This window comes from Silurus aristotelis (assembly GCF_946808225.1).
Source record: "Silurus aristotelis genome assembly, chromosome: 20".
NCBI classification, from domain to species: Eukaryota; Metazoa; Chordata; class Actinopteri; order Siluriformes; family Siluridae; genus Silurus; species Silurus aristotelis.
Genome location: NC_139593.1, coordinates 4,082,587 through 4,103,832, shown reverse-complemented (window position 1 = coordinate 4,103,832; position 21,246 = coordinate 4,082,587). Strand labels below are relative to the sequence as shown.

Genomic DNA, 21,246 nt, shown 5'->3' with positions numbered 1-21,246 from the left:
TGGACAGAAAAAGGATAGAAAGGGGGAAAAAAGATTAACAAGCCAAGACTACTTCCCATGAAATGATTTTCTGTCCAAATTTTTCACCTCAGAGTTTAGAAGTTTGGAAGGGAAGTTGGGAGATGATGTAATGAAAAAGTAAAGAAATGTAGAAAATGAGTGTTTAAGACATTTTCTGTGTAGGTATAGTTTGGAAGCGTCATGAAAAGTGCTGATGCTGATATATATATATATATATATATATATATATATATATATATATATAAGCTCAAATACCGCTGACTGACTCACTCACTCATCACGAAATCTCAAAAACCACTGAACGGACTGCAATGAAATTTGGAACATACCTTCCTCTTGGGTCTTAGGTGCTCACTAAGAAAGGGTTTTAAAAAATTCGCCCTGGATCGTGGCTAACTCGCGAAAAACGCGATTTCTCTCTCATTGTAAACTCTTCGAAATAACATTACGGATCCTAATGATACTTAGTACATTGTTTCTTATTAGATGTTAGATGCACGATAAAAATTATTTTTAAAGTAGTTTGCCCTGTATCGGTACTACAAAGGAGTAGTACGTTATTTGTTGACGTTACGTTCTGATCTCTGATCATCCAGTCCTGCTCAGTGCTTACTGCTTATTGCCATATTGCTTAGCGTTCTGCCTTCCATAGCGAAGCACGGGTACTTTCAGCTAGTAAATATATATATATATATATATATATAAGAACATACATAAAGAAAATAAACAGATAAAATAATAGAATATTGGAAGTGAAAATATGTGTGTGTGTGTGTGTGTGTGTGTGTGTGTGTGTGTGTGTGTGTGTGTGTGTGTGTGTGTGTGTGTGTGTGTTGTGTGTAAAATATTTCAGAAGACTGTAGTCCAAGAGAGAAATGAAGTAGGAGTCGGTCAAAAGAACATAAAGCGAAAAAAGCCAAGACCACGTTTCATGGAAACAGATTTTCTGTCCATGTTTCACCTCAGAGTTTAGAAGTTTGGAACGGAAGATGGAAGATAATGAAATAAAGAAGTAAAAAAGAAATGTAGAGAAGGTGTGTTTGGGATATTTTTGGTCATTTTAGAGCACTGATGTTCTGGCAGCGTCTCTACGCTACGGCTCTGGAGAATCGTGAAAGCGTTGACGCAATACAGAATATAATATTATATAACCGTTTTAGTTTTTTTATATAATACTAGAAAATTGCCCTGGATACTAGAAATGGCTTAAAAGGTTATTGTATTTTTTATTAACTGATCCTCCAAGAGCACTAATTACAGAATCTAAACCCTAATGAGGTGTAATTATAATCATTATAGTGAACAGTTCACTGATTTATTGTTCAGCTTTAAGCTTTTTATTACATTTTGAAATGGAGGAATGTATTTTTTAATGATGAAATACTGTTCTGTAGTGTATAAAACAGGATAAACCGAAAAGAAGAGGATTATTACACTAAAATGGTTATGAATAGAAGGTTGGTTTTTAGGGAAAAGTGCTTCCTGTTGCTACCCGAGAAGCGTATTGAAGCACTTCCGGGTTACTTCCGCATTGTCTTTGGACGCGAGGTTTATTTCTCTCCAACGTGTGAGTTAAAATAGTGCTTTTGTGTATTGTGTGTATATTTGGATATATTTATATATAATTATATGTAAAGAAAAACACTGTTTCTTTGTGATCGCGTTGTAATATTAATGTATGATGTGCAGTTGAATCATTATATTTATGTTTATATTTATACATTAGTGGTGTAACAGTGCAAAGAGTATTCACGATTCGGTATTTACCTCTGTTTTTAGTCACGGTTCTGTACAATTCGGTACAGTTTGGGGGAAGAAACGCAAAAATTTATTATTATTATTATTATTATTATTATTATTATTATTATTAAATTGAAAACAATTTTAAATAAAATGCCTGCTTAGTTAAATAATTTATAAAATTATATTTTATAATATTTTATAAAAAATATATAAAAAAAACAGAATGAAGCAAATAAATTCAATATATTTAATTAAATTGTGTAATCGATCGAATTGGCACAAATTAATTAAATACAATTATATAAATAGGAAAATTAGTTTACATTTGTTAGACCCCATTTTGGTAATACAGATGTGAATACAAGTGTGTGTGTGTGTGTGATTTCTTTCGTCCTTCATTCATTCGCTCCTTTAAAGAGAAATCTTTGAAGCTGGAACTTCAGTTACTTTTTTACACTCCTGCCATTGTTCTGTATGTTTTCAATTTAATACTAAAATAAAAAACCGTGACACTGCGTTTAAAGTTCGAGAGCTGGACGTCACAACTCCCGGTCTGGGCTCTAAATGGACATTTACAGCATTTTCAGTTACAAAAGTCTCAAAATCTGTTTTGAGACACACATATTAGTGAGGTGATGGCAAAAATGTAGGCACCCTATGGTCACATGGGCAATTCAACTCGATTTTATTGCTTGCAACAACCGGATGAAACATTGTTTTATCCCAAATCTGTTACAGAAACAAATCGATTCAAGTAATAATTTGACCCTTATATGTGAGTCCATATAAGTTTGTCCCTGGTAATAACCAAGGCAGAGGTGATCTTGGCAAAGGAAAAACTCCCTGAGATTTTAAGAGGATGAAACCTTCAGAGGAATCCTGAGGTCCTAAAAAAAAAAAAAGGCTAGAATCAAAATTTTAGGCCTTAAAAAATTCTTAAATTCTTTGTTTTAGGTCATAAATAATTAAAAACAGGTCTTAATTTTTTGATGTCCATGTAACGTTTTCTCTGATGCTTCTGCAGCAATTAAGAATGTTTCTGTGTTGTTCTTTCTTTCGCTGGTCCAAATAGAATTTGCTGTATTACGACTACAAATGAGACCAACATGCAGCAGCCAATCAGCTTCCTGTTATTGGGGCGAATCTCTAGGATCGTAAAACTGATTTTATTTTTTAGATCTGAAGTGCGAGATTAGCGATACCTGGCTTGAGGGCTCGTTTAAGGCCAGTCGCTAACAACATATTTGTGTGTGTGTTTGATGTGATAAAGGTCTTAAATTTCATTCTTAATGGTCTTCAAAAGTCTTCAAAAGTCTTCAATTTGACTGTGAAACCTGCAGAAACCTTGATCCCAGACTCCTCATCATCAACACTGAATATGCTGAGGTAATCATCTGGTCGCTGATGGAGACTCGAGTGCAAAGTTTGCGTTCATGGCAACGGTAGTTCAAAGCCATTGTAGAAGACTGTTGATATGAATTACAGTCCAAATACAGGGTTCCTCCGTGATCTACAGTAACCTCCTGGATCATTATGAAGTTAATGTGGAGAACGTCCTCAGCAGTGAGTGAGTTTTTACTTGGGGGAAAACTCATGAAAGGATGAAGGTGGCAAAGGTGGACAGGGGAGGGTGGTCAGGACTGGGGAAGGTGGCAGAGGTGGTCAGGACAGGAGAAGGTGGCAGAGGTGGTCAGGACAGGGGAAGGTGGCAGAGGTGGTCAGGACAGGGGAAGGTGGCAGAGGTGGTCAGGACAGAAAATGTAGTCAGGACAGGGGAAGGTGGCAGAGGTGGTCAGGACAGGAGAAGGTGGCAGAGGTGGTCAGGACAGGGGAGGGTGGTCAGGACAGGGGAAGGTGGCAGAGGTGGTCAGGACAGGAAATGTAGTCAGGACAGGGGAAGGTGGCAGAGGTGGTCAGGACAAGGGAAGGTGGCAGAGGTGGTCAGGACAGGGGAAGGTGGCAGAGGTGGTCAGGACAGGGGAAGGTGGTCAGGGGAAGGTGGCAGAGGTGGTCGGGACAGGGGAAGGTAGCAGAGGTGGTCAGGACAGGGGAAGGTGGCAGAGGTGGTCGGGACAGGGGAAGGTGGTCGGGGAAGGTGGCAGAGGTGGTCAGGACAGGGGAAGGTGGTCAGGGGAAGGTGGCAGAGGTGGTCAGGGGAAGGTGGCAGAGGTGGTCAGGACAGGGGAAGGTGGCAGAGGTGGTCAGGACAGGGGAAGGTGGCAGAGGTGGTCGGGACAGGGGAAGGTGGCAGAGGTGGTCGGGACAGGGGAAGGTGGCAGAGGTGGTCAGGACAGGGGAAGGTGGCAGAGGTGGTCAGGGGAAGGTGGCAGAGGTGGTTGGGACAGGGGAAGGTAGCAGAGGTGGTCAGGACAGGGGAAGGTGGTCAGGACAGGGGAAGGTGGCAGAGGTGGTCGGGACAGGGGAAGGTGGCAGAGGTGGTCGGGACAGGGGAAGGTGGTCAGGGGAAGGCGGCAGAGGTGGTCGGGACAGGGGAAGGCGGCAGAGGTGGTCAGGACAGGGGAAGGTGGTCAGGACATGGGAAGTTGGCAGAGGTGGTCAGGACAGAGGAAGGTGACAGGATCTCTGGGCTCTTAGGAGGATGTGTAGCTTGACAGAGTACGGAACAGTGTAGATTATAAAGATCATTCGCAAAAATTTACAAAAATGTCATTTACTATGTGGCCAAAAGAAAGTGCGCCCCTGACCATCACACCCATATGTGGTTCTCTCAGTTGTATAGAACGCCCATGTATTATGTAGGATTACAATTTCTCATCACGTGACGACGCTCTTGTGCACAAACCCGAGCTCGATGAGGACCTGGTTGTTGGTTGGAGTCCAGACCCCCTCAGCTCTACTAAACACCTTCTGGAATTAACTGAAACTTAAGCTTCATTGATATCTGGACATCAGCATTTGATCTCACTCACGTTCTCATAGCTGAACGTTAAACAACTACTCCATTAACATCTCGTGGAGAGCTTTACGAGAAGAATGGAGAAAGAATCTCGGATGAGATGTTCAACAAGGACATATGGCTGGGGTGCACAAACTTTTGGACTTTAGGCGATGCAATGCTTTTACTTCGTGTGTGTGTGTGTGTGTGTGTGTGTGTGTGTGTGATTTTTCAGGAGGCTGAAGTCTGAGAGAGAGATTAAGGAAGACATGGGTCAAGGAGGTGTAGAAACGAGGGATGTCGGAGTTCAGGAAAAGGACCGAAAGAAAAAAAAGATGAAAAAGTTGAGAGACGAGGAGACGGAGGAAGAGGAGGAGGAAGTCGCGGTGGAGATCGAGGAGGCTCCGGAAAAGGGACGGAAAAAAAAGAAGTCGTCGAAGAGAGCAAAAGAGGAAGAGAGCGGGGGAAGTATAGAAACGTCGGACACCGGAGTTCTGGATAAAGGAGGAAAGAGAAAGGGAAAGAAAGGACTGAGGGGGGAAGAGACAGAGGAGAAGAACGCAGAGGAGTTCGGGGAAGCAAGGGAGGAGAGCGTTCCGGTGAAGCAGAAGAAGAAAAAGAACAAAAAGACGGAGGACCGAGACGTGGAGACGGAGGAAGGGTTAAGGGCGGAAAAAGACCTGAAGAGAAAAAAGGGGAAGAAAGAGGTTTGTGAGGAAAGCGAAAGGACGGAGGAGAGCGGCTCGGGCAGCGGCGACGGAGAGAAAACTGAGAACAAGAAACGAAGGAAGGAAAAGAGCGGCACAGAGAAAGAAGGGGACGGAAGTGAGACCGTAGAGCTGGAGCTGGACAGAAAGAAGAAGAAGAAGAAAAAAAAGGGAGGAGAAGCTCCAGCAGAAGAAGAACAAGAGAGAGGAACCGAGCAGGAGGATATTAGCAGGAAGAAGAAAAAGAAGCAGCAGCAAAGCGATGCGCGAGAGCTAGCTGAAGGAGAAGAAGAAGAAAAGGAGGAGGAGCACGCTGGAGCTGAGGAAGAGAAGGAAGCAGGAAAGGGGCTGAAGAAAAAACAGAAGAAGCGAAAGGAAAAAGGAGACGATGGAACGGATGACGAGCAGACGGCAGAGGAGAAAGAAAAGGGCGGAGAGAAGGATAATGACGTGAGTTCACCAGAAAAAAAGACTCCAGAAAATAATGATAAAATACGATTTTAGCATAAATATAATTAATAACCAATAATGTTATTAAATATGATAGAAAATATTGCAAAGGAAGTGAATGTGATAAAATTAAATATATTTAAAAAAAAATTATTATTAATTATTCACTGAAAGATTCGTTACTATGGCAACCACTACAGACTCGTTTCATAATGCGTGATTGTGTGTCGTCCCCCCCCCCCCCCCCCAGGTTCCGAGTTCAGCTTCGCAAAAGGACACCGAGGAAGAATCCCAAAACAAATCGGTACGTATCGGCGCACACACACACACACACACACACACACACACACACACACACACACACACACACACACACACACACACACACACACACACAGTTGAACACTTTTTTACTACAGTATTTATCCTTTTATAGTTACGTTTAACGTTCTATAACCGTAAATCTAGTATGTTCCTGTTCTCGGTCACTCGTCTGTTTCCGGTGTAAAATCATTTCTGTTCTGAAAACATAAAACTTGGAAGGCGACACTTGTGACGACTTCTACTCGTGTCAGTATGCTGTTGCTATGGAAACGATAGCGTATTAGAATTAGCAATTTTATATCAATTGATATAAACCTGTGGACCTTCTGAGCAGTCAGATTTCTGTGTGTGTAGAACTTCGGTCAGTGGGACACGGCGCAGTTCGAGAGCTCGGAACGACAGTTGAAGTTCCTGCGTCTGATGGGAGGGATGAAGAAGGGAAGCCAGCAGACGGGACCGAACGCCAGCCGCTTCAACATGGCTCTGGGAAAAGAGGGCCAGCAGAACCTCCAGCAGGGCCTCATGGGGCAGTTCGAACAGGCCCAGAACCGGAGAATGGACTTTCACAACAGGGGGGCGGGGCTTGGGTTCACGGCTCCGCCCAGTAAGAAGTTCCACATCGACGCGAACGCCAAGAGCGAGAACTCGACACGGTTCGACGACTGACATTTACCAGCTCCTGTGTGTGTGTGTGTGTGTGTGTGTGAGAGTGAGAGAGAGATAGAAACATGTCATTCCCCTTTTCTGTATTTCTTCTCTAAAGCGTCAGACATGAAACCTCCATCATGCTCAACTTTAAAAGAACGACATCATCCACTCATCTTTCTCTTTTTTTTTGTTTTTATTCACTTTATTCGGACTGCTGTAAATATCCATAATTTCTCCATGTACAGAAATGAAAGCAAATAGGAATAGAAGAATAAAGAAATATAAAAAAAAGACGAACTTGTGCTCCTTGTGCATCACAGAGGCATGAAAACACCACAGATTTACAGATTTAAGAAGAAAGTGTTAGTTCAAAAAAAAAAAAATCTCCCCTTAAAGGAGAATCAGGTTTCGTTTCTCTCCAGTTTTTTCCTCGGAGAAGTTTGGCTCGGATGGTGTTCGGGTCACGCAGGCGTCTGATAATGGATTGACGTGACGTGTATGAAGCTGTGTGTTCCGGGGGAAGGGTTGGCGTTGGGGGCGGAGCTTACGCCTGCAGGTACTCCGGCTGCACTCGCGCCACCTTGCGGAACTCTTTGTTGTGCGTTCGAGGACACTGCATCTCACACCAGCTGATGGGGACCATCTGTACCCCTGTACAGCAGACAGCGTTTTACACACACATTCCTGCATTAACACACAACCTAAAGCCACAAACGATACGATATGAGCGAACGACGTGGTGCGTAGATTGTGATTGGTCGAATAAAAAAACGAAACAGAGTGGCGGCTTGCACGCTGATCTCACTGTCCTCGACTTTAACACTTGTCGCAAACGCATTTATATACAGAATACAACTCACAGTGAAAATGTGAAAAAAGTAGGGATGCACCGAAATGAAAATTCTTGACCGAAACCGAAAAAGAGGAAAACAAGGCCGAAACACCGAAAGAAATTATGCCAATTATTATTACCATTGCATTTATGGCTGTGATTGTGTACTAAACAATCAAGGCATTTCAATTGCATAAATTAATATTAAAGTCTCAAAGAATAAATCAATTACAAATTATGAAAATATTTATTTATAGCACATTGCAACAATGCACAGGATAAAATAAATTTAAATTCAAACTTAAATGCACTCATGTGTACATTAAATAATAATGTACAGGCCCTCTGTCCTGCTAAAAGGTTGTACAATTAAATATGTTCTTTCATAAAAACAAAGTGCATTCAGAACAAGTGCAACTGCTTAAAGATACAATAAAACACTATCACTGGGAAACTTCGCAAAAACGGATTGCGCGTGCTCGGAGGGGTTTTGATTTTCTGTGCCGCGTTTCTCTCATATTCAGCATAGCGATCGGGATGTTTGGATTTCAGCTGATAATTTAAACCCGACGTGGAGAAAGTCTTTACAGACGAAATTTTGGCATTACATGTTTTGCACATCGCTATCCGTGGGTCTTTCTCAGATATACTGAAACACGTCCACACCGCAGACATGTTGTTTTAGACATGCACGTGCAGGCAGCGGTTTCTGTGTGCGTCATCACAAACTGTTTCGGCCGTGTTTTTCCGGTGATCAAAGTCTTTCCGAAAATGCATCTTTGAGCCATTTTCGGCCGAAAAATTTGGGTGGCCGAATATTCGGTGCATCCCTAGAAAAAAGGGACTAAAAATAGAAAATATGAGAAAAAAAATACACAGATCAGGCGTAATATAACCACCTGCCAAACCTGTGAACCAATCAGAATCTGGGATTCAGTGGCATAAAGAAGCGTATGTAAACTTATAGCAGCTGTAAAAACAATCGTTCAGTTCTACTATCCGTTACTATGGAAACAGTACCGTATCAGAACAAGCACTTTTTTTTAATAAACCTGCACTACGGTCAGCTGAATGATTCGCCATTATCGGGACCAATCAGAGGCCAGAGTGGGCGTGTCTACTCACCCGCCTCGCTGTGGGCCACGACCACGCCCAGTTCGTTCTCCGCCGTAGTCAGCAGGTAATTTGACTGCACGTCACCCAGCGAGATCTGTGCGCAGGGGTCAAGGGTCAAAAAACTAAACGGCGGCCAACGAAATTGTGACTGATGACGTGTTAAAAGGATACAACTTTGGCGAGGACGATGTCACCGGGCCTGAAGCTTTTATACGTCTCCACCTGCAGGGGAAAATAGAAATATATTTATTTTTTTATATAAATGGATCTGACAATTTCCTCAACTTCAATGTAACAACAAAAATCTTTTTACGGAAGTATCTAAAACATTTCTCATTTCCTAAATAAGAAATTTAAGGGAAACATGAATAACAAGGTATAAATATATATAAATAGAGAGAGAGACACGAACATGATATGACATTCTCACCTTATCTTTCTCTGTCGCTCTCACATCTTCTTTCCTGCAAATGAAAAAGAGATGTAGAGAGAGATAGAAAGTCATTTCTGGGGATGATAAAAGTGTGTGTGATATATGTGTGTATAGTATATGGTATAAGTGTGTGTGTGTGTGTGTATATATATATATATATACAGTGAGGAAAATAAGTATTTGAACACCCTGCTATTTTGCAAGTTCTCCCACTTAGAAATCATGGAGGGGTCTGAAATTGTCATCGTAGGTGCATGTCCACTGTGAGAGACATAATCTAAAAAAAAAAAATCCAGAAATCACAATATATGATTTTTAAACTATTTATTTGTATGATACAGCTGCAAATAAGTATTTGAACACCTGTCTATCAGCTAGAATTCTGACCCTCAAAGACCTGTTAGTCTGCCTTTAAAATGTCCACCTCCACTACATTTATTATCCTAAATTAGATGCACCTGTTTGAGGTCGTTAGCTGCATAAAGACACCTGTCCACCCCATACAATCAGTAAGAATCCAACTACTAACATGGCCAAGACCAAAGAGCTGTCCAAAGACACTAGAGACAAAATTGTACACCTCCACAAGGCTGGAAAGGGCTACGGGGAAATTGCCAAGCAGCTTGGTGAAAAAAGGTCCACTGTTGGAGCAATCATTAGAAAATGGAAGAAGCTAAACATGACTGTCAATCTCCCTCGGACTGGGGCTTCATGCAAGATCTCACCTCGTGGGGTCTCAATGATCCTAAGGAAGGTGAGAAATCAGCCCAGAACTACACGGGAGGAGCTGGTCAATGACCTGAAAAGAGCTGGGACCACCGTTTCCAAGGTTACTGTTGGTAATACACTAAGACGTCATGGTTTGAAATCATGCATGGCACGGAAGGTTCCCCTGCTTAAACCAGCACATGTCCAGGCACGTCTTAAGTTTGCCAATGACCATTTGGATGATCCAGAGGAGTCATGGGAGAAAGTCATGTGGTCAGATGAGACCAAAATAGAACTTTTGGGTCATAATTCCACTAAACGTGTTTGGAGGAAGAAGAAGGATGAGTAGCTTCCCAAGAACACCATCCCTACTGTGAAGCATGGGGGTGGTAGCATCATGCTTTGGGGGAGTTTTTCTGCACATGGGACAGGGTGACTGCACTGTATTAAGGAGAGGATGACCGGGGCCATGTATTGCGAGATTTCGGGGAACAACCTCCTTCCCTCAGTTAGAGCATTGAAGATGGGTCGAGGCTGGGTCTTCCAACATGACAACGACCCGAAGCACACAGCCAGGATAACCAAGGAGTGGCTCTGTAAGAAGCATATCAAGGTTCTGCCATGGCCTAGCCAGTCTCCAGACCTAAACCCAATAGAGAATCTTTGGAGGGAGCTCAAACTCCGTGTTTCTCAGCGACAGGCCAGAAACCTAACTGATCTAGAGAAGATCTGTGTGGAGGAGTGGGCCAAAATCCCTCCTGCAGTGTGTGCAAACCTGGTGAAAAACTACAGGAAACGTTTGACCTCTGTAATTGCAAACAAAGGCTACTGTACCAAATATTAACATTGACTTTCTCAGGTGTTCAAATACTTATTTGCAGCTGTATCATACAAATAAATAGTTAAAAAATCATACATTGTGATTTCTGGATTTATTTTTTTAGATTATGTCTCTCACAGTGGACATGCACCTACGATGACAATTTCAGACCCCTCCATGATTTCTAAGTGGGAGAACTTGCAAAATAGCAGGGTGTTCAAATACTTATTTTCCTCACTGTATGTATATATATATTTATTTGGCGGTTACACTTCAAAAACGTCGACTTAATAGGGTTGGCGAATTAACCGAGGTCGAGATAAGTGGGGTCCATTGTATATGGTATAAGTGTGTGTGTGTGTGTGTGTGTGTGTGTGTGTGTGTGTGTGTATATATATATATCTATCTATCTATCTATCTATCTATCTATCTATCTATCTATGGTATAAGTGTGTGTATATACCTGATAGTGCCTCTGAACCGGTCTTTGAGAGGAGTAGATCCCACGTAGAGGATGTGCACTTTGGCAAAGCGTGGGTTGATGCTTGTCACCTGGACACACAAACCCACATCGTTCACACTGCAACATTGTCTCACACCATTACACAACCACACACACTGTTACCATGACAACCTCTCCGGCCATTTAAACCACTGCTATCTAAAAAAAAAAACAAGAAAGCAATGAACAGTGTGTGTGTGTTTTGAAGATTATTCATGAAAACTGAATTTTTTTTCCCCGTTCACTGGTCACAAAGCCTCCTGGTGCTCACACACACACACACACACACACACACACACACACACACACACACGTAAAACTTCAGAACAGGAACAGAGATTTATCAAGAGGCAGCGCTTACAGAACAGATAAACACTGACAGACTGCAAAACACAAACACACCAAAAACAAAAAAATATAATCTTTGTGGAGCTGGTGTTCAAGGTGACCTGAAATACCCCTGTGATGTCATTAACATGTCCCTGTAACGTCCCTGTAATGTCATTGACATGTCCCTGTAACGTCCTTGTAACGTCATTGACATGTCCCTGTAACGTCATTAACATGTCTCTGTAATGTCCCTGTAACGTCATTAACATGTCTCTGTAACGTCCCTGTAACGTCATTAACATGTCCCTGTAACGTCATTAACATGTCCCTGTAACGTCATTAACATGTCCCTGTAACGTCATTAACATGTCCCTGTAACGTCATTAACATGTCCCTGTAACGTCATTAACATGTCTCTGTAACGTCCCTGTAACGTCATTAACATGTCCCTGTAACGTCATTAACATGTCCCTGTAACGTCCCTGTAATGTCATTGACATGTCCCTGTAACGTCCCTGTAATGTCATTGACATGTCCCTGTAACGTCCCTGTAATGTCATTGACATGTCCCTATAATGTCATTGACATGTCCCTGTAATGTCATTGACATGTCCCTGTAATGTCATTGACATTTCCCTGTAATGTCATTGACATTTCCCTGTAATGTCATTGACATTTCCCTGTAATGTCATTGACATTTCCCTGTAATGTCCCTGTAATGTCCCTTTAATGTCCCTGTAATGTCATTGACATGTCCCTTTAATGTCCCTGTAATGTCCCTGTAACGCCCTTGACATGTCCCTGTAACACCCTTGTAATGTCATTAACATGTCCCTGTAACGTCATTGACATGTCCCTTTAATGTCGTTTATTATAACGCCCGTATGTGAAAAAGTTAGTTTTTTTCTTACGTAGTAATGGTGGGGGAAGGAAGGAAAGACCAAAAGAGGAAAACAATAACTCGTTCCATTCGTCTTTTATTCAAGAATATGAAAGATGAAAGGAATATCAGAGAGAGAGAGAGAGAAATGAGTGAGTGAAAGAGTGTAAGTGCCTTGGGAGAAGTGTGTCTCTGTGTCACATGCTTACCTTACAGGTGACGATGGCTCCGACATCAGGCAATAGCTGTGCTTCTGTCTCTCTAACTACAGAGATGATCGGTAACTATGACAACAAACAGATTTTTTATTTTTTCTATTCGCATACAATCCGAAACACAAAATCCCTTTCTCTCTCTCACACACACACAACAAACACGTCCTCACCTCCTCGCCTTCGTTCCTCCTGAGCACGTATCCTGCAAGCGACGCGAAAATAGAGCCGTGTCTTGGATACGTGCCTGTGCCGGGGATGCAGTCCTCCACGCTGCAAAGCCTTTCACCTGCACACAAGAAGACACAAGACTGGAGGGACGTCGATATGACATTAGGATCTCGTCCCTCTCTAACACACACTCGTCCTCTCCTCTAGAGACGTCCTGTATCTCTAACACACACACTCGTCCTCCTCTTTAGAGATGTCCTGTATCTCCAACACACACTCATCCTCTCCTCTAAAGACGTCCTGTATCTCTAACACATACACTCGTCCTCCTGTCAAGCGACGTCCTGTATCTCCAACACACACTCCCCCTCTCCTCTAGATACGTCCTGTATCTCCAACACACACACTCCCCCTCTCCTCTAGATACGTCCTGTATCTCCAACACACACACTCCCCCTCCCCTCTAGAGACGTCCTGTATCTCTAACACACACACTCGTCCGCCTCTCAAGCGACGTCCTGTATCTCTAACACACTGTCATCCTCCTCTCTAGAGACGTCCTTTATCTCCAACACACACTCATCTTCCCCTCTAGAGGCGTCTGTATCTCTGACATACTCTCGTCTTCCCCTCTAAAAACATCCTGTGTCTCTGGCACACACTCGTCCTCCCCTCCAGAGATGTTCTATATCTCCAACACACACACACACTCATCCTCTCCTCTAGAGATGTCCTGTAACTCCAACACACACACACACACACACACACACACACACACACACACACACACACACACACACACACACACGTCCTTCCCTCTAGAGATGTTCTATATCTCCAACACACACACACACACACACACAAACACACTTGTCCTTCCCTCTAGAGATGTCCTGTATCTCTAACACACACTCGTCCTCCTCTCTAGAGACGTCCTGTATCTCTAACACACACACACACACACACACACACACACACACACACACACACACACACACACACACTCGTCCTCCTCTTACAGACGTCCTGCACCTGTGCCCAAGCAGGTGATCCCACCCTTGCCCCCTTTACCACCCCCGCATATCCACCCCACCCCCTTTAACACCCCACGTGTAAAATTCATGTCCTGTCGTGTTCAGGCTGCATGTGACGCGATCCACCTGGAATCCGATCAAAGCGTCCCAGGTATGTTTTGTTGGCTCGTGTGCAGGGACACGCCCCTCGAGCGGTGGGCGGGACTAAGCCGACGTGTTCACTTCACTCTCACGTGGGGTGGGGTGTATGTGTGTGTGAGTGAGTGGGGTGGGGCAAAAGTTTTTTAACAAGCGGCACACGCCCCAAACAGATTACTACATTACACTACTATAAACCGTGTTTTGTAGATTTTACAGCGTTAATTTAAACACGAGCGACACGTGAACACGTGGAAAAACGGGAGCGCGTGCTCCTACCGCTGCTATTACTGATTCAAACCCAAGCCATGGACTCGCTTCTCTTTACATATTTCCGTTATATCCCCCAAAAACTAAATATTTAAACAACCAAGATCATTTGGTCCCAGCCTCCGTAAATTTGCTATAATCCTAAAAAAAAAAAACCACATTTATAAGCGTTTATAACGTGTACACCATGAGCCTTACCTGGAACACACAGCTTCATGGGCGACATGTTTTCAAGAAGAGTCAGGCGAGCGTTGATTGGCTGCTGGGAACAGCGCGAGGCTCGATTCTGATTCGTCGAAAAGGTGGCGCGTAGTACACCCGGGACGCCATATTTGTTGTGGCAAAAAAGTATAAATAAAAAGTGATCAATGAAACCCAAAAGCGACCTTCTTATATGTGAAAAGGAGAAACACTCTTCAAACTTCAAACAAAAGTATTTCAAATGTGCTTAAGTATCCGAAGTAGTGATTTATTATAACTATTATGTTCCTATTATAATTTTTATCACAAGATTCTTTACTTAATCACCTCAGTTTATGTGTAAAGACTCGAATGTGACTCTCAGCACACTGATCTATTAATAGAATGATATTAATGATTCAAACACTGATTGATTTCTATTACAATAATCATGAACCCCAAACTTTCTTTTCATCTTCTTTAATAAAATAAACGAGGTCACGTGTGTTGTGGTGAGTTCGAGTCTGGAGTTTCTTCATCATTTATTCCTCTCTAAATGTTCTGTTTGCTGTTGAACTGATGCTGAACTGTATGTTGGTGATCAGAAATTACACCAAGCGCCAATCAGAACACGTGTAAAACAGAGCGTGGGCTCGATCCTGATTGGTGACTCGCTACGTGTTCGACCAGTTACGTTTTTATCCTCGTTAACAAAAAGGAACAACTGATTTCACTAAATGTAGTTGAGTAAAAAGTCAAATATTTGACTTTGAAATGTAGTGAAGTTACAGTAAAAGTTTACCCTAATGGAAACACTTCAGTAAAATTACAGATACATGAAAAATTCTCATTTACATTTACTGATATACTGAATACAGATTAACATGGCAGAGGTAGAGCTGTAACTTCCTGCAACCACAACAGGAAAAGAACATCTGGTTTTATTTATTTATTTATTTAAATCATTTTACACTACAAAGGCGTGTTTCTGACGGGGCCATGCCTTAGAAATCAGAAGTACTGTATCGTATTGAATTGCAGAGCATCCTATTTTTTCTATTGTGTTGAATGGAATGGCTCGGGGGATAGGGGGATTGGTATCGTATGGTTTTGGTAGTTGCATCACGTGTAGCTTTATTGCATCATATTGTTGGCTATGCGTCGAGATGCGAATCAAATCGGCCTCGGTTATGGAGATGCACAACCCTAGTGTGTATGCATGTAGAAATAAATTAATCATTTTGAATGAAATATGGCAGAAATTATATAAAAAAAAAAATAAAAAAAAAACAATAAATGTGTCAGGGAGCACCCTGCACTCCCGCCCGCACATGCCCCGCCAACACGGAGCTTCTCGCCTGATTACTAACTCGGCGCACCTGACTTCTATCAGACTCCCTCCCATATAAGCAGCTTCGCTTCCCACCAACACCGTCCGTTATTGCCCTTATGGACTCAAGCTGTCAGCTCTGTGATTTCCCGTTCTGCTGCCAGTTTGCGTGCTCCATCGACACGCTACTATCGTTTCAGCCCTTTTGCTTTTGCCGCTTCGCTCCGGGTTTCTGTTCTGGTTGTGTTAGTGCTCATTTGACTGTACTCCATTCTGTCATTAAAACCCTGGTTTTGCACAGCTCTGCTTTCCGCCTCGTCCGTGCGTAACAGAATAACGGACCGACAACAAAGGAGAGAGAGCCGCCCCTCACCTGGAGATGGACGCACACGCCGGCGCCACATCGGACACGGTACGGGACAGTGCCGCCGCCGCTAACCCCGCACCCGCGGCCGCCTACGTTTCAATGCCGTTTCCCTCTACTTTCTCCGGCGAACCATCTGAATGCCGCGGGTTTTTGATGCAAGTGGATCTCTTCATAGAGATGCAGCCGCAGCGTTTCCCCACCGCTCGAGCCAAGATCGCGTTCATCATCTCCTTGCTTTCCGGGAAGGCGTTAGCCTGGGCCCATTCTCTCTGGGAAGCCGCAGGACCGGTGGTGTATTCCTACACGGCATTCACCGCGCACTTCCGGGAAGTGTTCAGTACCTCCCCCGGAGTCCTCTCCACTACGGATCAGCTGCTCGGGCTGCGCCAGGGTGAGGATTCCATCACCGACTACAGCCTCCGTTTTCGCACTCTGGCGGCATCTTGTGGCTGGAACGAGTCAGCGCTGCTCGGTATTTATCGGCAGGGTTTGGCTTCTGAAATAAAGCAGGCGATGGCCATTCACGAGGATTCGGTGGGATTGGAAGATTTCATACGGAAATCCATCGGCCTCGCACAGCGTTTGGCGGCATGCCGGAGCTCGCCACCATTACCCACGTCGTCATTTCCAGTCATGCAACATTCCGCGCGTATGGCTTCAGGGGGCGAACCCATGCAGCTCGGAACCCAGAGGCTGACCCAGAGAGAGCGAAACACCCGCTTGGCCACGGGTAGCTGTCTGTACTGCGGGAAGCCGGGTCATTTCATCGCCGGCTGCCCCACTCGCCCATCTCGTGCCTCGGTGAGTTCAGTCCCGTTTCCTACTGAAATCTCTCCATTATCCAAGCTCTTGGTGACACTGTTAACACCTGCTCTCTCTTTATCGGTGCGGGCGCTGGTCGACTCCGGTTCCGCAGGGAACTTCATCTCACAGGACTGCCTCGACCGGCTACAGCTCCGCCGAGAGAGGGGCTCCCAGGACTTAGCCGTGCAAACCATCCAGGGGCGCCCGCTGGGGAGAGGCTGGGTGAAGTATTGTGCCCCGGCGATCACACTACAGGTCGGACTGTTCCACCAGGAGGAGATCAGGTTCATGGTGCTTGAGGACTCCACTGTCAGCGTGATCCTGGGAAGACCCTGGCTTCAACAACACGTGCCGAGGTGTTCCTGGGACCCGTGCGACATCCTGGAGTGGAGCCCCCACTGCCTCCAGCACTGCCTCTCCGGACTTCCCTCCAGGATCCCGCGGGCCATCGTGGGTGCCACCCAGGTGGAAGCATCGACCATCAACACCCAGGTTGAGCTCCCTGAAGCGTATCGGGCCTACAAGGACGTTTTCAGTGCACAAGCCGCCACCCGTCTTCCTCCTCACCGGCCTTGGGACTGTGCTATTGACTTGCTTCTGGGGGCGAAGCTACCCAAGGGCCGGATCTACCCCCTGTCAGCCCCTGAACACAAGGCGATGGAGGAATACATCGCACAGGCCCTCCGTCAAGGGTTCATTGCCCCTTCCACTTCTCCGGCGGCCTCCAGCTTCTTCTTTGTGGGGAAAAAGGACGGTGGTCTCCGGCCCTGCATTGATTTCCGACAGCTGAATTCCCAGATCGTTCCCCTTCCTTATCCCCTGCCGCTCGTTCCGGCGGCCCTGGAGGAGCTACGGGAGGCGCGGGTCTTCTCCAAGCTCGACCTACAGAGCGCCTACAATCTGGTGCGCATCAGGAAGGGGGACGAGTGGAAGACGGCCTTCATCACGCCCTCGGGACACTACGAGTACCGGGTCATGCCGTACGGCCTTTCCATCTCCCCGGCCGTGTTCCAGGGGTTCATGAACGAAGTGCTCCGACCATACCTCCAGAGGTTCGTGATGGTTTACATCGATGACATCCTCATATACTCACAGACTCTGGAGGAACACCTGGACCACATGAAACAAGTCCTAGGAGCACTCCGTTCACAACATCTGTACTTGAATCTCTCCAAATGCGAGTTCCATCACCCTCAGACCTGGTTCCTTGGTTACATCATCAGCTCCCAGGGGATTCAGATGGACGAAGGGAAGGTCCAAGCAGTGCGGGACTGGCCCGTTCCGACCACCATGAAGGAGCTCCAACGCTTTCTGGGCTTTGCCAACTTTTACCGTAGGTTCATCCAGGGTTACAGCCAGATCACCGCTCCCCTCACCTCTCTCCTCCGGGGTAAGGCACGCGCCCTCGGCTGGACCCGTGAGGCTCAGAAGGCTTTCGACGAGCTCCGCGAGCGCTTCTGCCACGCCCCGTCCTTCACCACCCGGATCCCACACATCCCTTTGTCGTAGAGGTGGACGCTTCCTCGACAGGGGTAGGGGCGACCCTCTCTCAACGGACGGGCTCCCCTCCAACGCTCCACCCGTGTGCGTATTACTCCCACAAACTCACTCCGGCTGAACAGATTTATGACATCGGGAACCGGGAGCTCCTGGCCATCAAACTCGCCCTGGAGGAATGGAGGCACTGGTTGGAGGGCGCTGAGCACCCTTTCACTGTCATCACCGATCATAAGAACCTCCAGTACCTGCGGGAGGCCCGAAGATTGAACCCCAGGCAGGCTCGGTGGGCCCTGTTCTTCACCCGCTTCCGCTTCCAGGTCACCTATCGAGCGGGGGCCCAAAACGGCAAGGCGGACGCCCTCTCCCGCCTGTTCAGGCCCGACGAGCCCGGGGGAACCCGGTCCCCATCCTTCCGCCCGATCTCATCGTGGGGCCGATCATCTGGGACTTAGATGAGGACATCCGCACGGCCACGCTCCAAGAACCGAGCCCGGAGGGGTGCCCCGAGGGTAAGGTGTATGTGCCAAACGCATGTCGACGGGAGTTAGTCCAATCGGTCCACGAAGGATTAGGGGTATGACGAGGGGAGGTCGCTCGCTTCATCCAAGGGTGCCCCACATGCGCCATGACCAAGGTACCGCGTCGCCTACCCGTGGGCAGGTTGGTGCCACTCCCGGTCCCGCAACGTCCTTGGTCCCACCTGGGTGTCGACTTTGTCACCGATCTCCCCCGCTCCGAAGGGAACACTTGTATCCTGGTGGTAGTGGACCGGTTCTCAAGAGGCTGTCGCTTCATCCCCCTGAAGGGCCTGCCGACCGCCCTGGAGACCGCCGAGGCCCTGTTCCACCAAGTCTTTCGCACCTTCGGCCTCCCAGAGGAGATCGTCTCGGACCGAGGACCGCAATTTACGTCACGGGTCTGGAGGGCTTTCTTTCATCTCCTAGGGGTCTCAGTCAGCCTTTCCTCCGGTTACCATCCCCAGACCAACGGGCAGGCGGAAAGGAAGATTCAGGAGCTCAGCCAGTATCTTCGGGCGTATTGCAGCCAGGACCAGGAGAGCTGGTGTCGTTTTCTGCCATGGGCCGAGTACGCCCAAAACTCGCTGCGCCAGGACGCGACGGGGCTTACGCCCTTCCAGTGTACGCTGGGTTTCCAGCCACCTCTCTTCCCTTGGTCCGACGAGCCCAGTGACGTACCCGCCGTGGACGCATGGTTTCGGGAGAGCAACCGGGTCTGGGAGTCGGCGCACACACAACTCCGGAGGGCAGTGCGGAACACACGACGGCACGCCGACGCCCGTCGGCTGGAGGCGCCCCGTTTCCGGCCGGGTGACCAGGTATGGCTTTCCACCCGGGACCTACGTCTCAGGCTCCCCTGCCGCAAGCTGTGCCCCCGCTTTGTGGGCCCGTTCAAGATCGCCCGGCAGGTGACTTACCGTTTGGAGCTCCCGCCCAGGTACCGGATCCACCCGACATTCCATGTGTCTCTGCTGAAGCCTCACCGTCCGTCTCTCTCTCCCTCTCTAGGTGGCCCCGACGCGTCCGTCCAGCCGGAGATCTTAGACCAGCCAGGGGTCTACGCGGTGCGCGAGGTGTTGGACTCACGACGGCGCGGGGGTCGCCTTGAGTACCTGGTCGACTGGGAGGGATACGGTCCGGAGGAACGCTCATGGGTGGCTCGGCAGGACATCCTGGACCCGGCGCTGTTGGTGGAGTTCCACGCGGCTCACCCGCATCGCCCGGCGCCCCGGGGCAGGGGTAGGCCTCGTCGCAGGGCTCGGGCGTCTGGTGCCGCCCCTGGAGGAGGGGGTGGTGTCAGGGAGCACCCTGCACTCCCGCCCGCACATGCCCCGCCAACACGGAGCTTCTCGCCTGATTACTAACTCGGCGCACCTGACTTCTATCAGACTCCCTCCCATATAAGCAGCTTCGCTTCCCACCAACACCGTCCGTTATTGCCCTTATGGACTCAAGCTGTCAGCTCTGCGATTTCCTGTTCTGCTGCCAGTTTGCGTGCTCCATCGACACGCTACTATCGTTTCAGCCCTTTTGCTTTTGCCGCTTCGCTCCGGGTTTCTGTTCTGGTTGTGTTAGTGCTCATTTGACTGTACTCCATTCTGTCATTAAAACCCTGGTTTTGCACAGCTCCGCTTTCCGCCTCGTCCGTGCGTAACAAAATGTAGTTTAACGATATACTGTGGGTAAAAGGTTCTTTGTGTATAGGACAAATATATATATATATATATATATATATATATATATATATATTCATATATATATATATATATATATATATAATATTATAATTTTTTTTGCCATACACTCATTCAATTTAATTTCTTTATTTATAAATTTTTGATAACATTATTTGACTCATTTACACACAAGTTTTTTGGAATTGAAATGAAATAAACCCCACGTTCCCAACCTCATTCTTATTGAATAGGTTTTATTTCGTGTTTTCAGACACAAAACTCCAGCGTAGCTTCACATCACACTTGAGACATCGTTGCATCGAGGCCCCGCAGTGTGACGGCTGTTCAAAGAGAACATCATCCCTATAAATTGCATATTTCAGGAAAATGAGCTGTAGATAGAGTCAGATTAATGCACCATGGAACTACAGTAAAGCACACACACACACACACACACACACACATACGGTGTCTAGAAGTTCTGAAGCTTGATCACTTTTGGTCCTCTCAATTAACTCCAGGGGAAAATCTGTAAAACGATGGATTTTCTGAGTGTGTGTGTGTGTGTGTGTGTGTGTGTGTGTGTGTGTGTGTGTGTGTGTGTGTGTGTGTGTGTGTGTGTGTGTGTGTGTATTT

At 46.3% G+C, this 21,246-nt stretch overlaps 2 protein-coding genes across 4 annotated transcripts; one reads left to right on the top strand and one right to left on the bottom strand.

Annotated features, from left to right (window-relative positions):
• The first annotated feature begins 1,484 nt into the window (after positions 1-1,484).
• On the top strand, positions 1,485-7,111 carry knop1 (lysine-rich nucleolar protein 1). Of its 2 annotated transcripts, XM_083521970.1 has the most exons (5): positions 1,506-1,588; positions 3,035-3,150; positions 4,896-5,817; positions 6,068-6,121; positions 6,496-7,111. In XM_083521970.1, exons 2-5 carry the CDS (start codon positions 3,143-3,145, stop codon positions 6,805-6,807), a joined length of 1,296 nt encoding a protein of 431 aa, XP_083378096.1. In that variant the 5' UTR covers positions 1,506-1,588; positions 3,035-3,142; the 3' UTR covers positions 6,808-7,111. The 2 variants fall into 2 exon arrangements, with proteins under 2 accessions (XP_083378097.1, XP_083378096.1); XM_083521971.1 differs by lacking the exon at positions 3,035-3,150 and having other exon boundaries at positions 1,485-1,588.
• exosc1 (exosome component 1) lies at positions 6,970-14,542 on the bottom strand. 2 transcript variants are annotated; one of them, XM_083521973.1, is made up of 8 exons: positions 14,434-14,542; positions 12,796-12,911; positions 12,620-12,694; positions 11,162-11,250; positions 9,168-9,201; positions 8,909-8,959; positions 8,747-8,831; positions 6,970-7,440 (listed from the first exon to the last, which is right to left on the bottom strand). In XM_083521973.1, exons 1-8 carry the CDS (start codon positions 14,459-14,461, stop codon positions 7,334-7,336), a joined length of 585 nt encoding a protein of 194 aa, XP_083378099.1. In that variant the 5' UTR covers positions 14,462-14,542; the 3' UTR covers positions 6,970-7,333. The 2 variants fall into 2 exon arrangements, with proteins under 2 accessions (XP_083378099.1, XP_083378098.1); XM_083521972.1 differs by lacking the exon at positions 14,434-14,542 and adding an exon at positions 13,005-13,089 and having other exon boundaries at positions 12,796-12,962.
• Between the last annotated feature and the right edge of the window lie 6,704 nt (positions 14,543-21,246).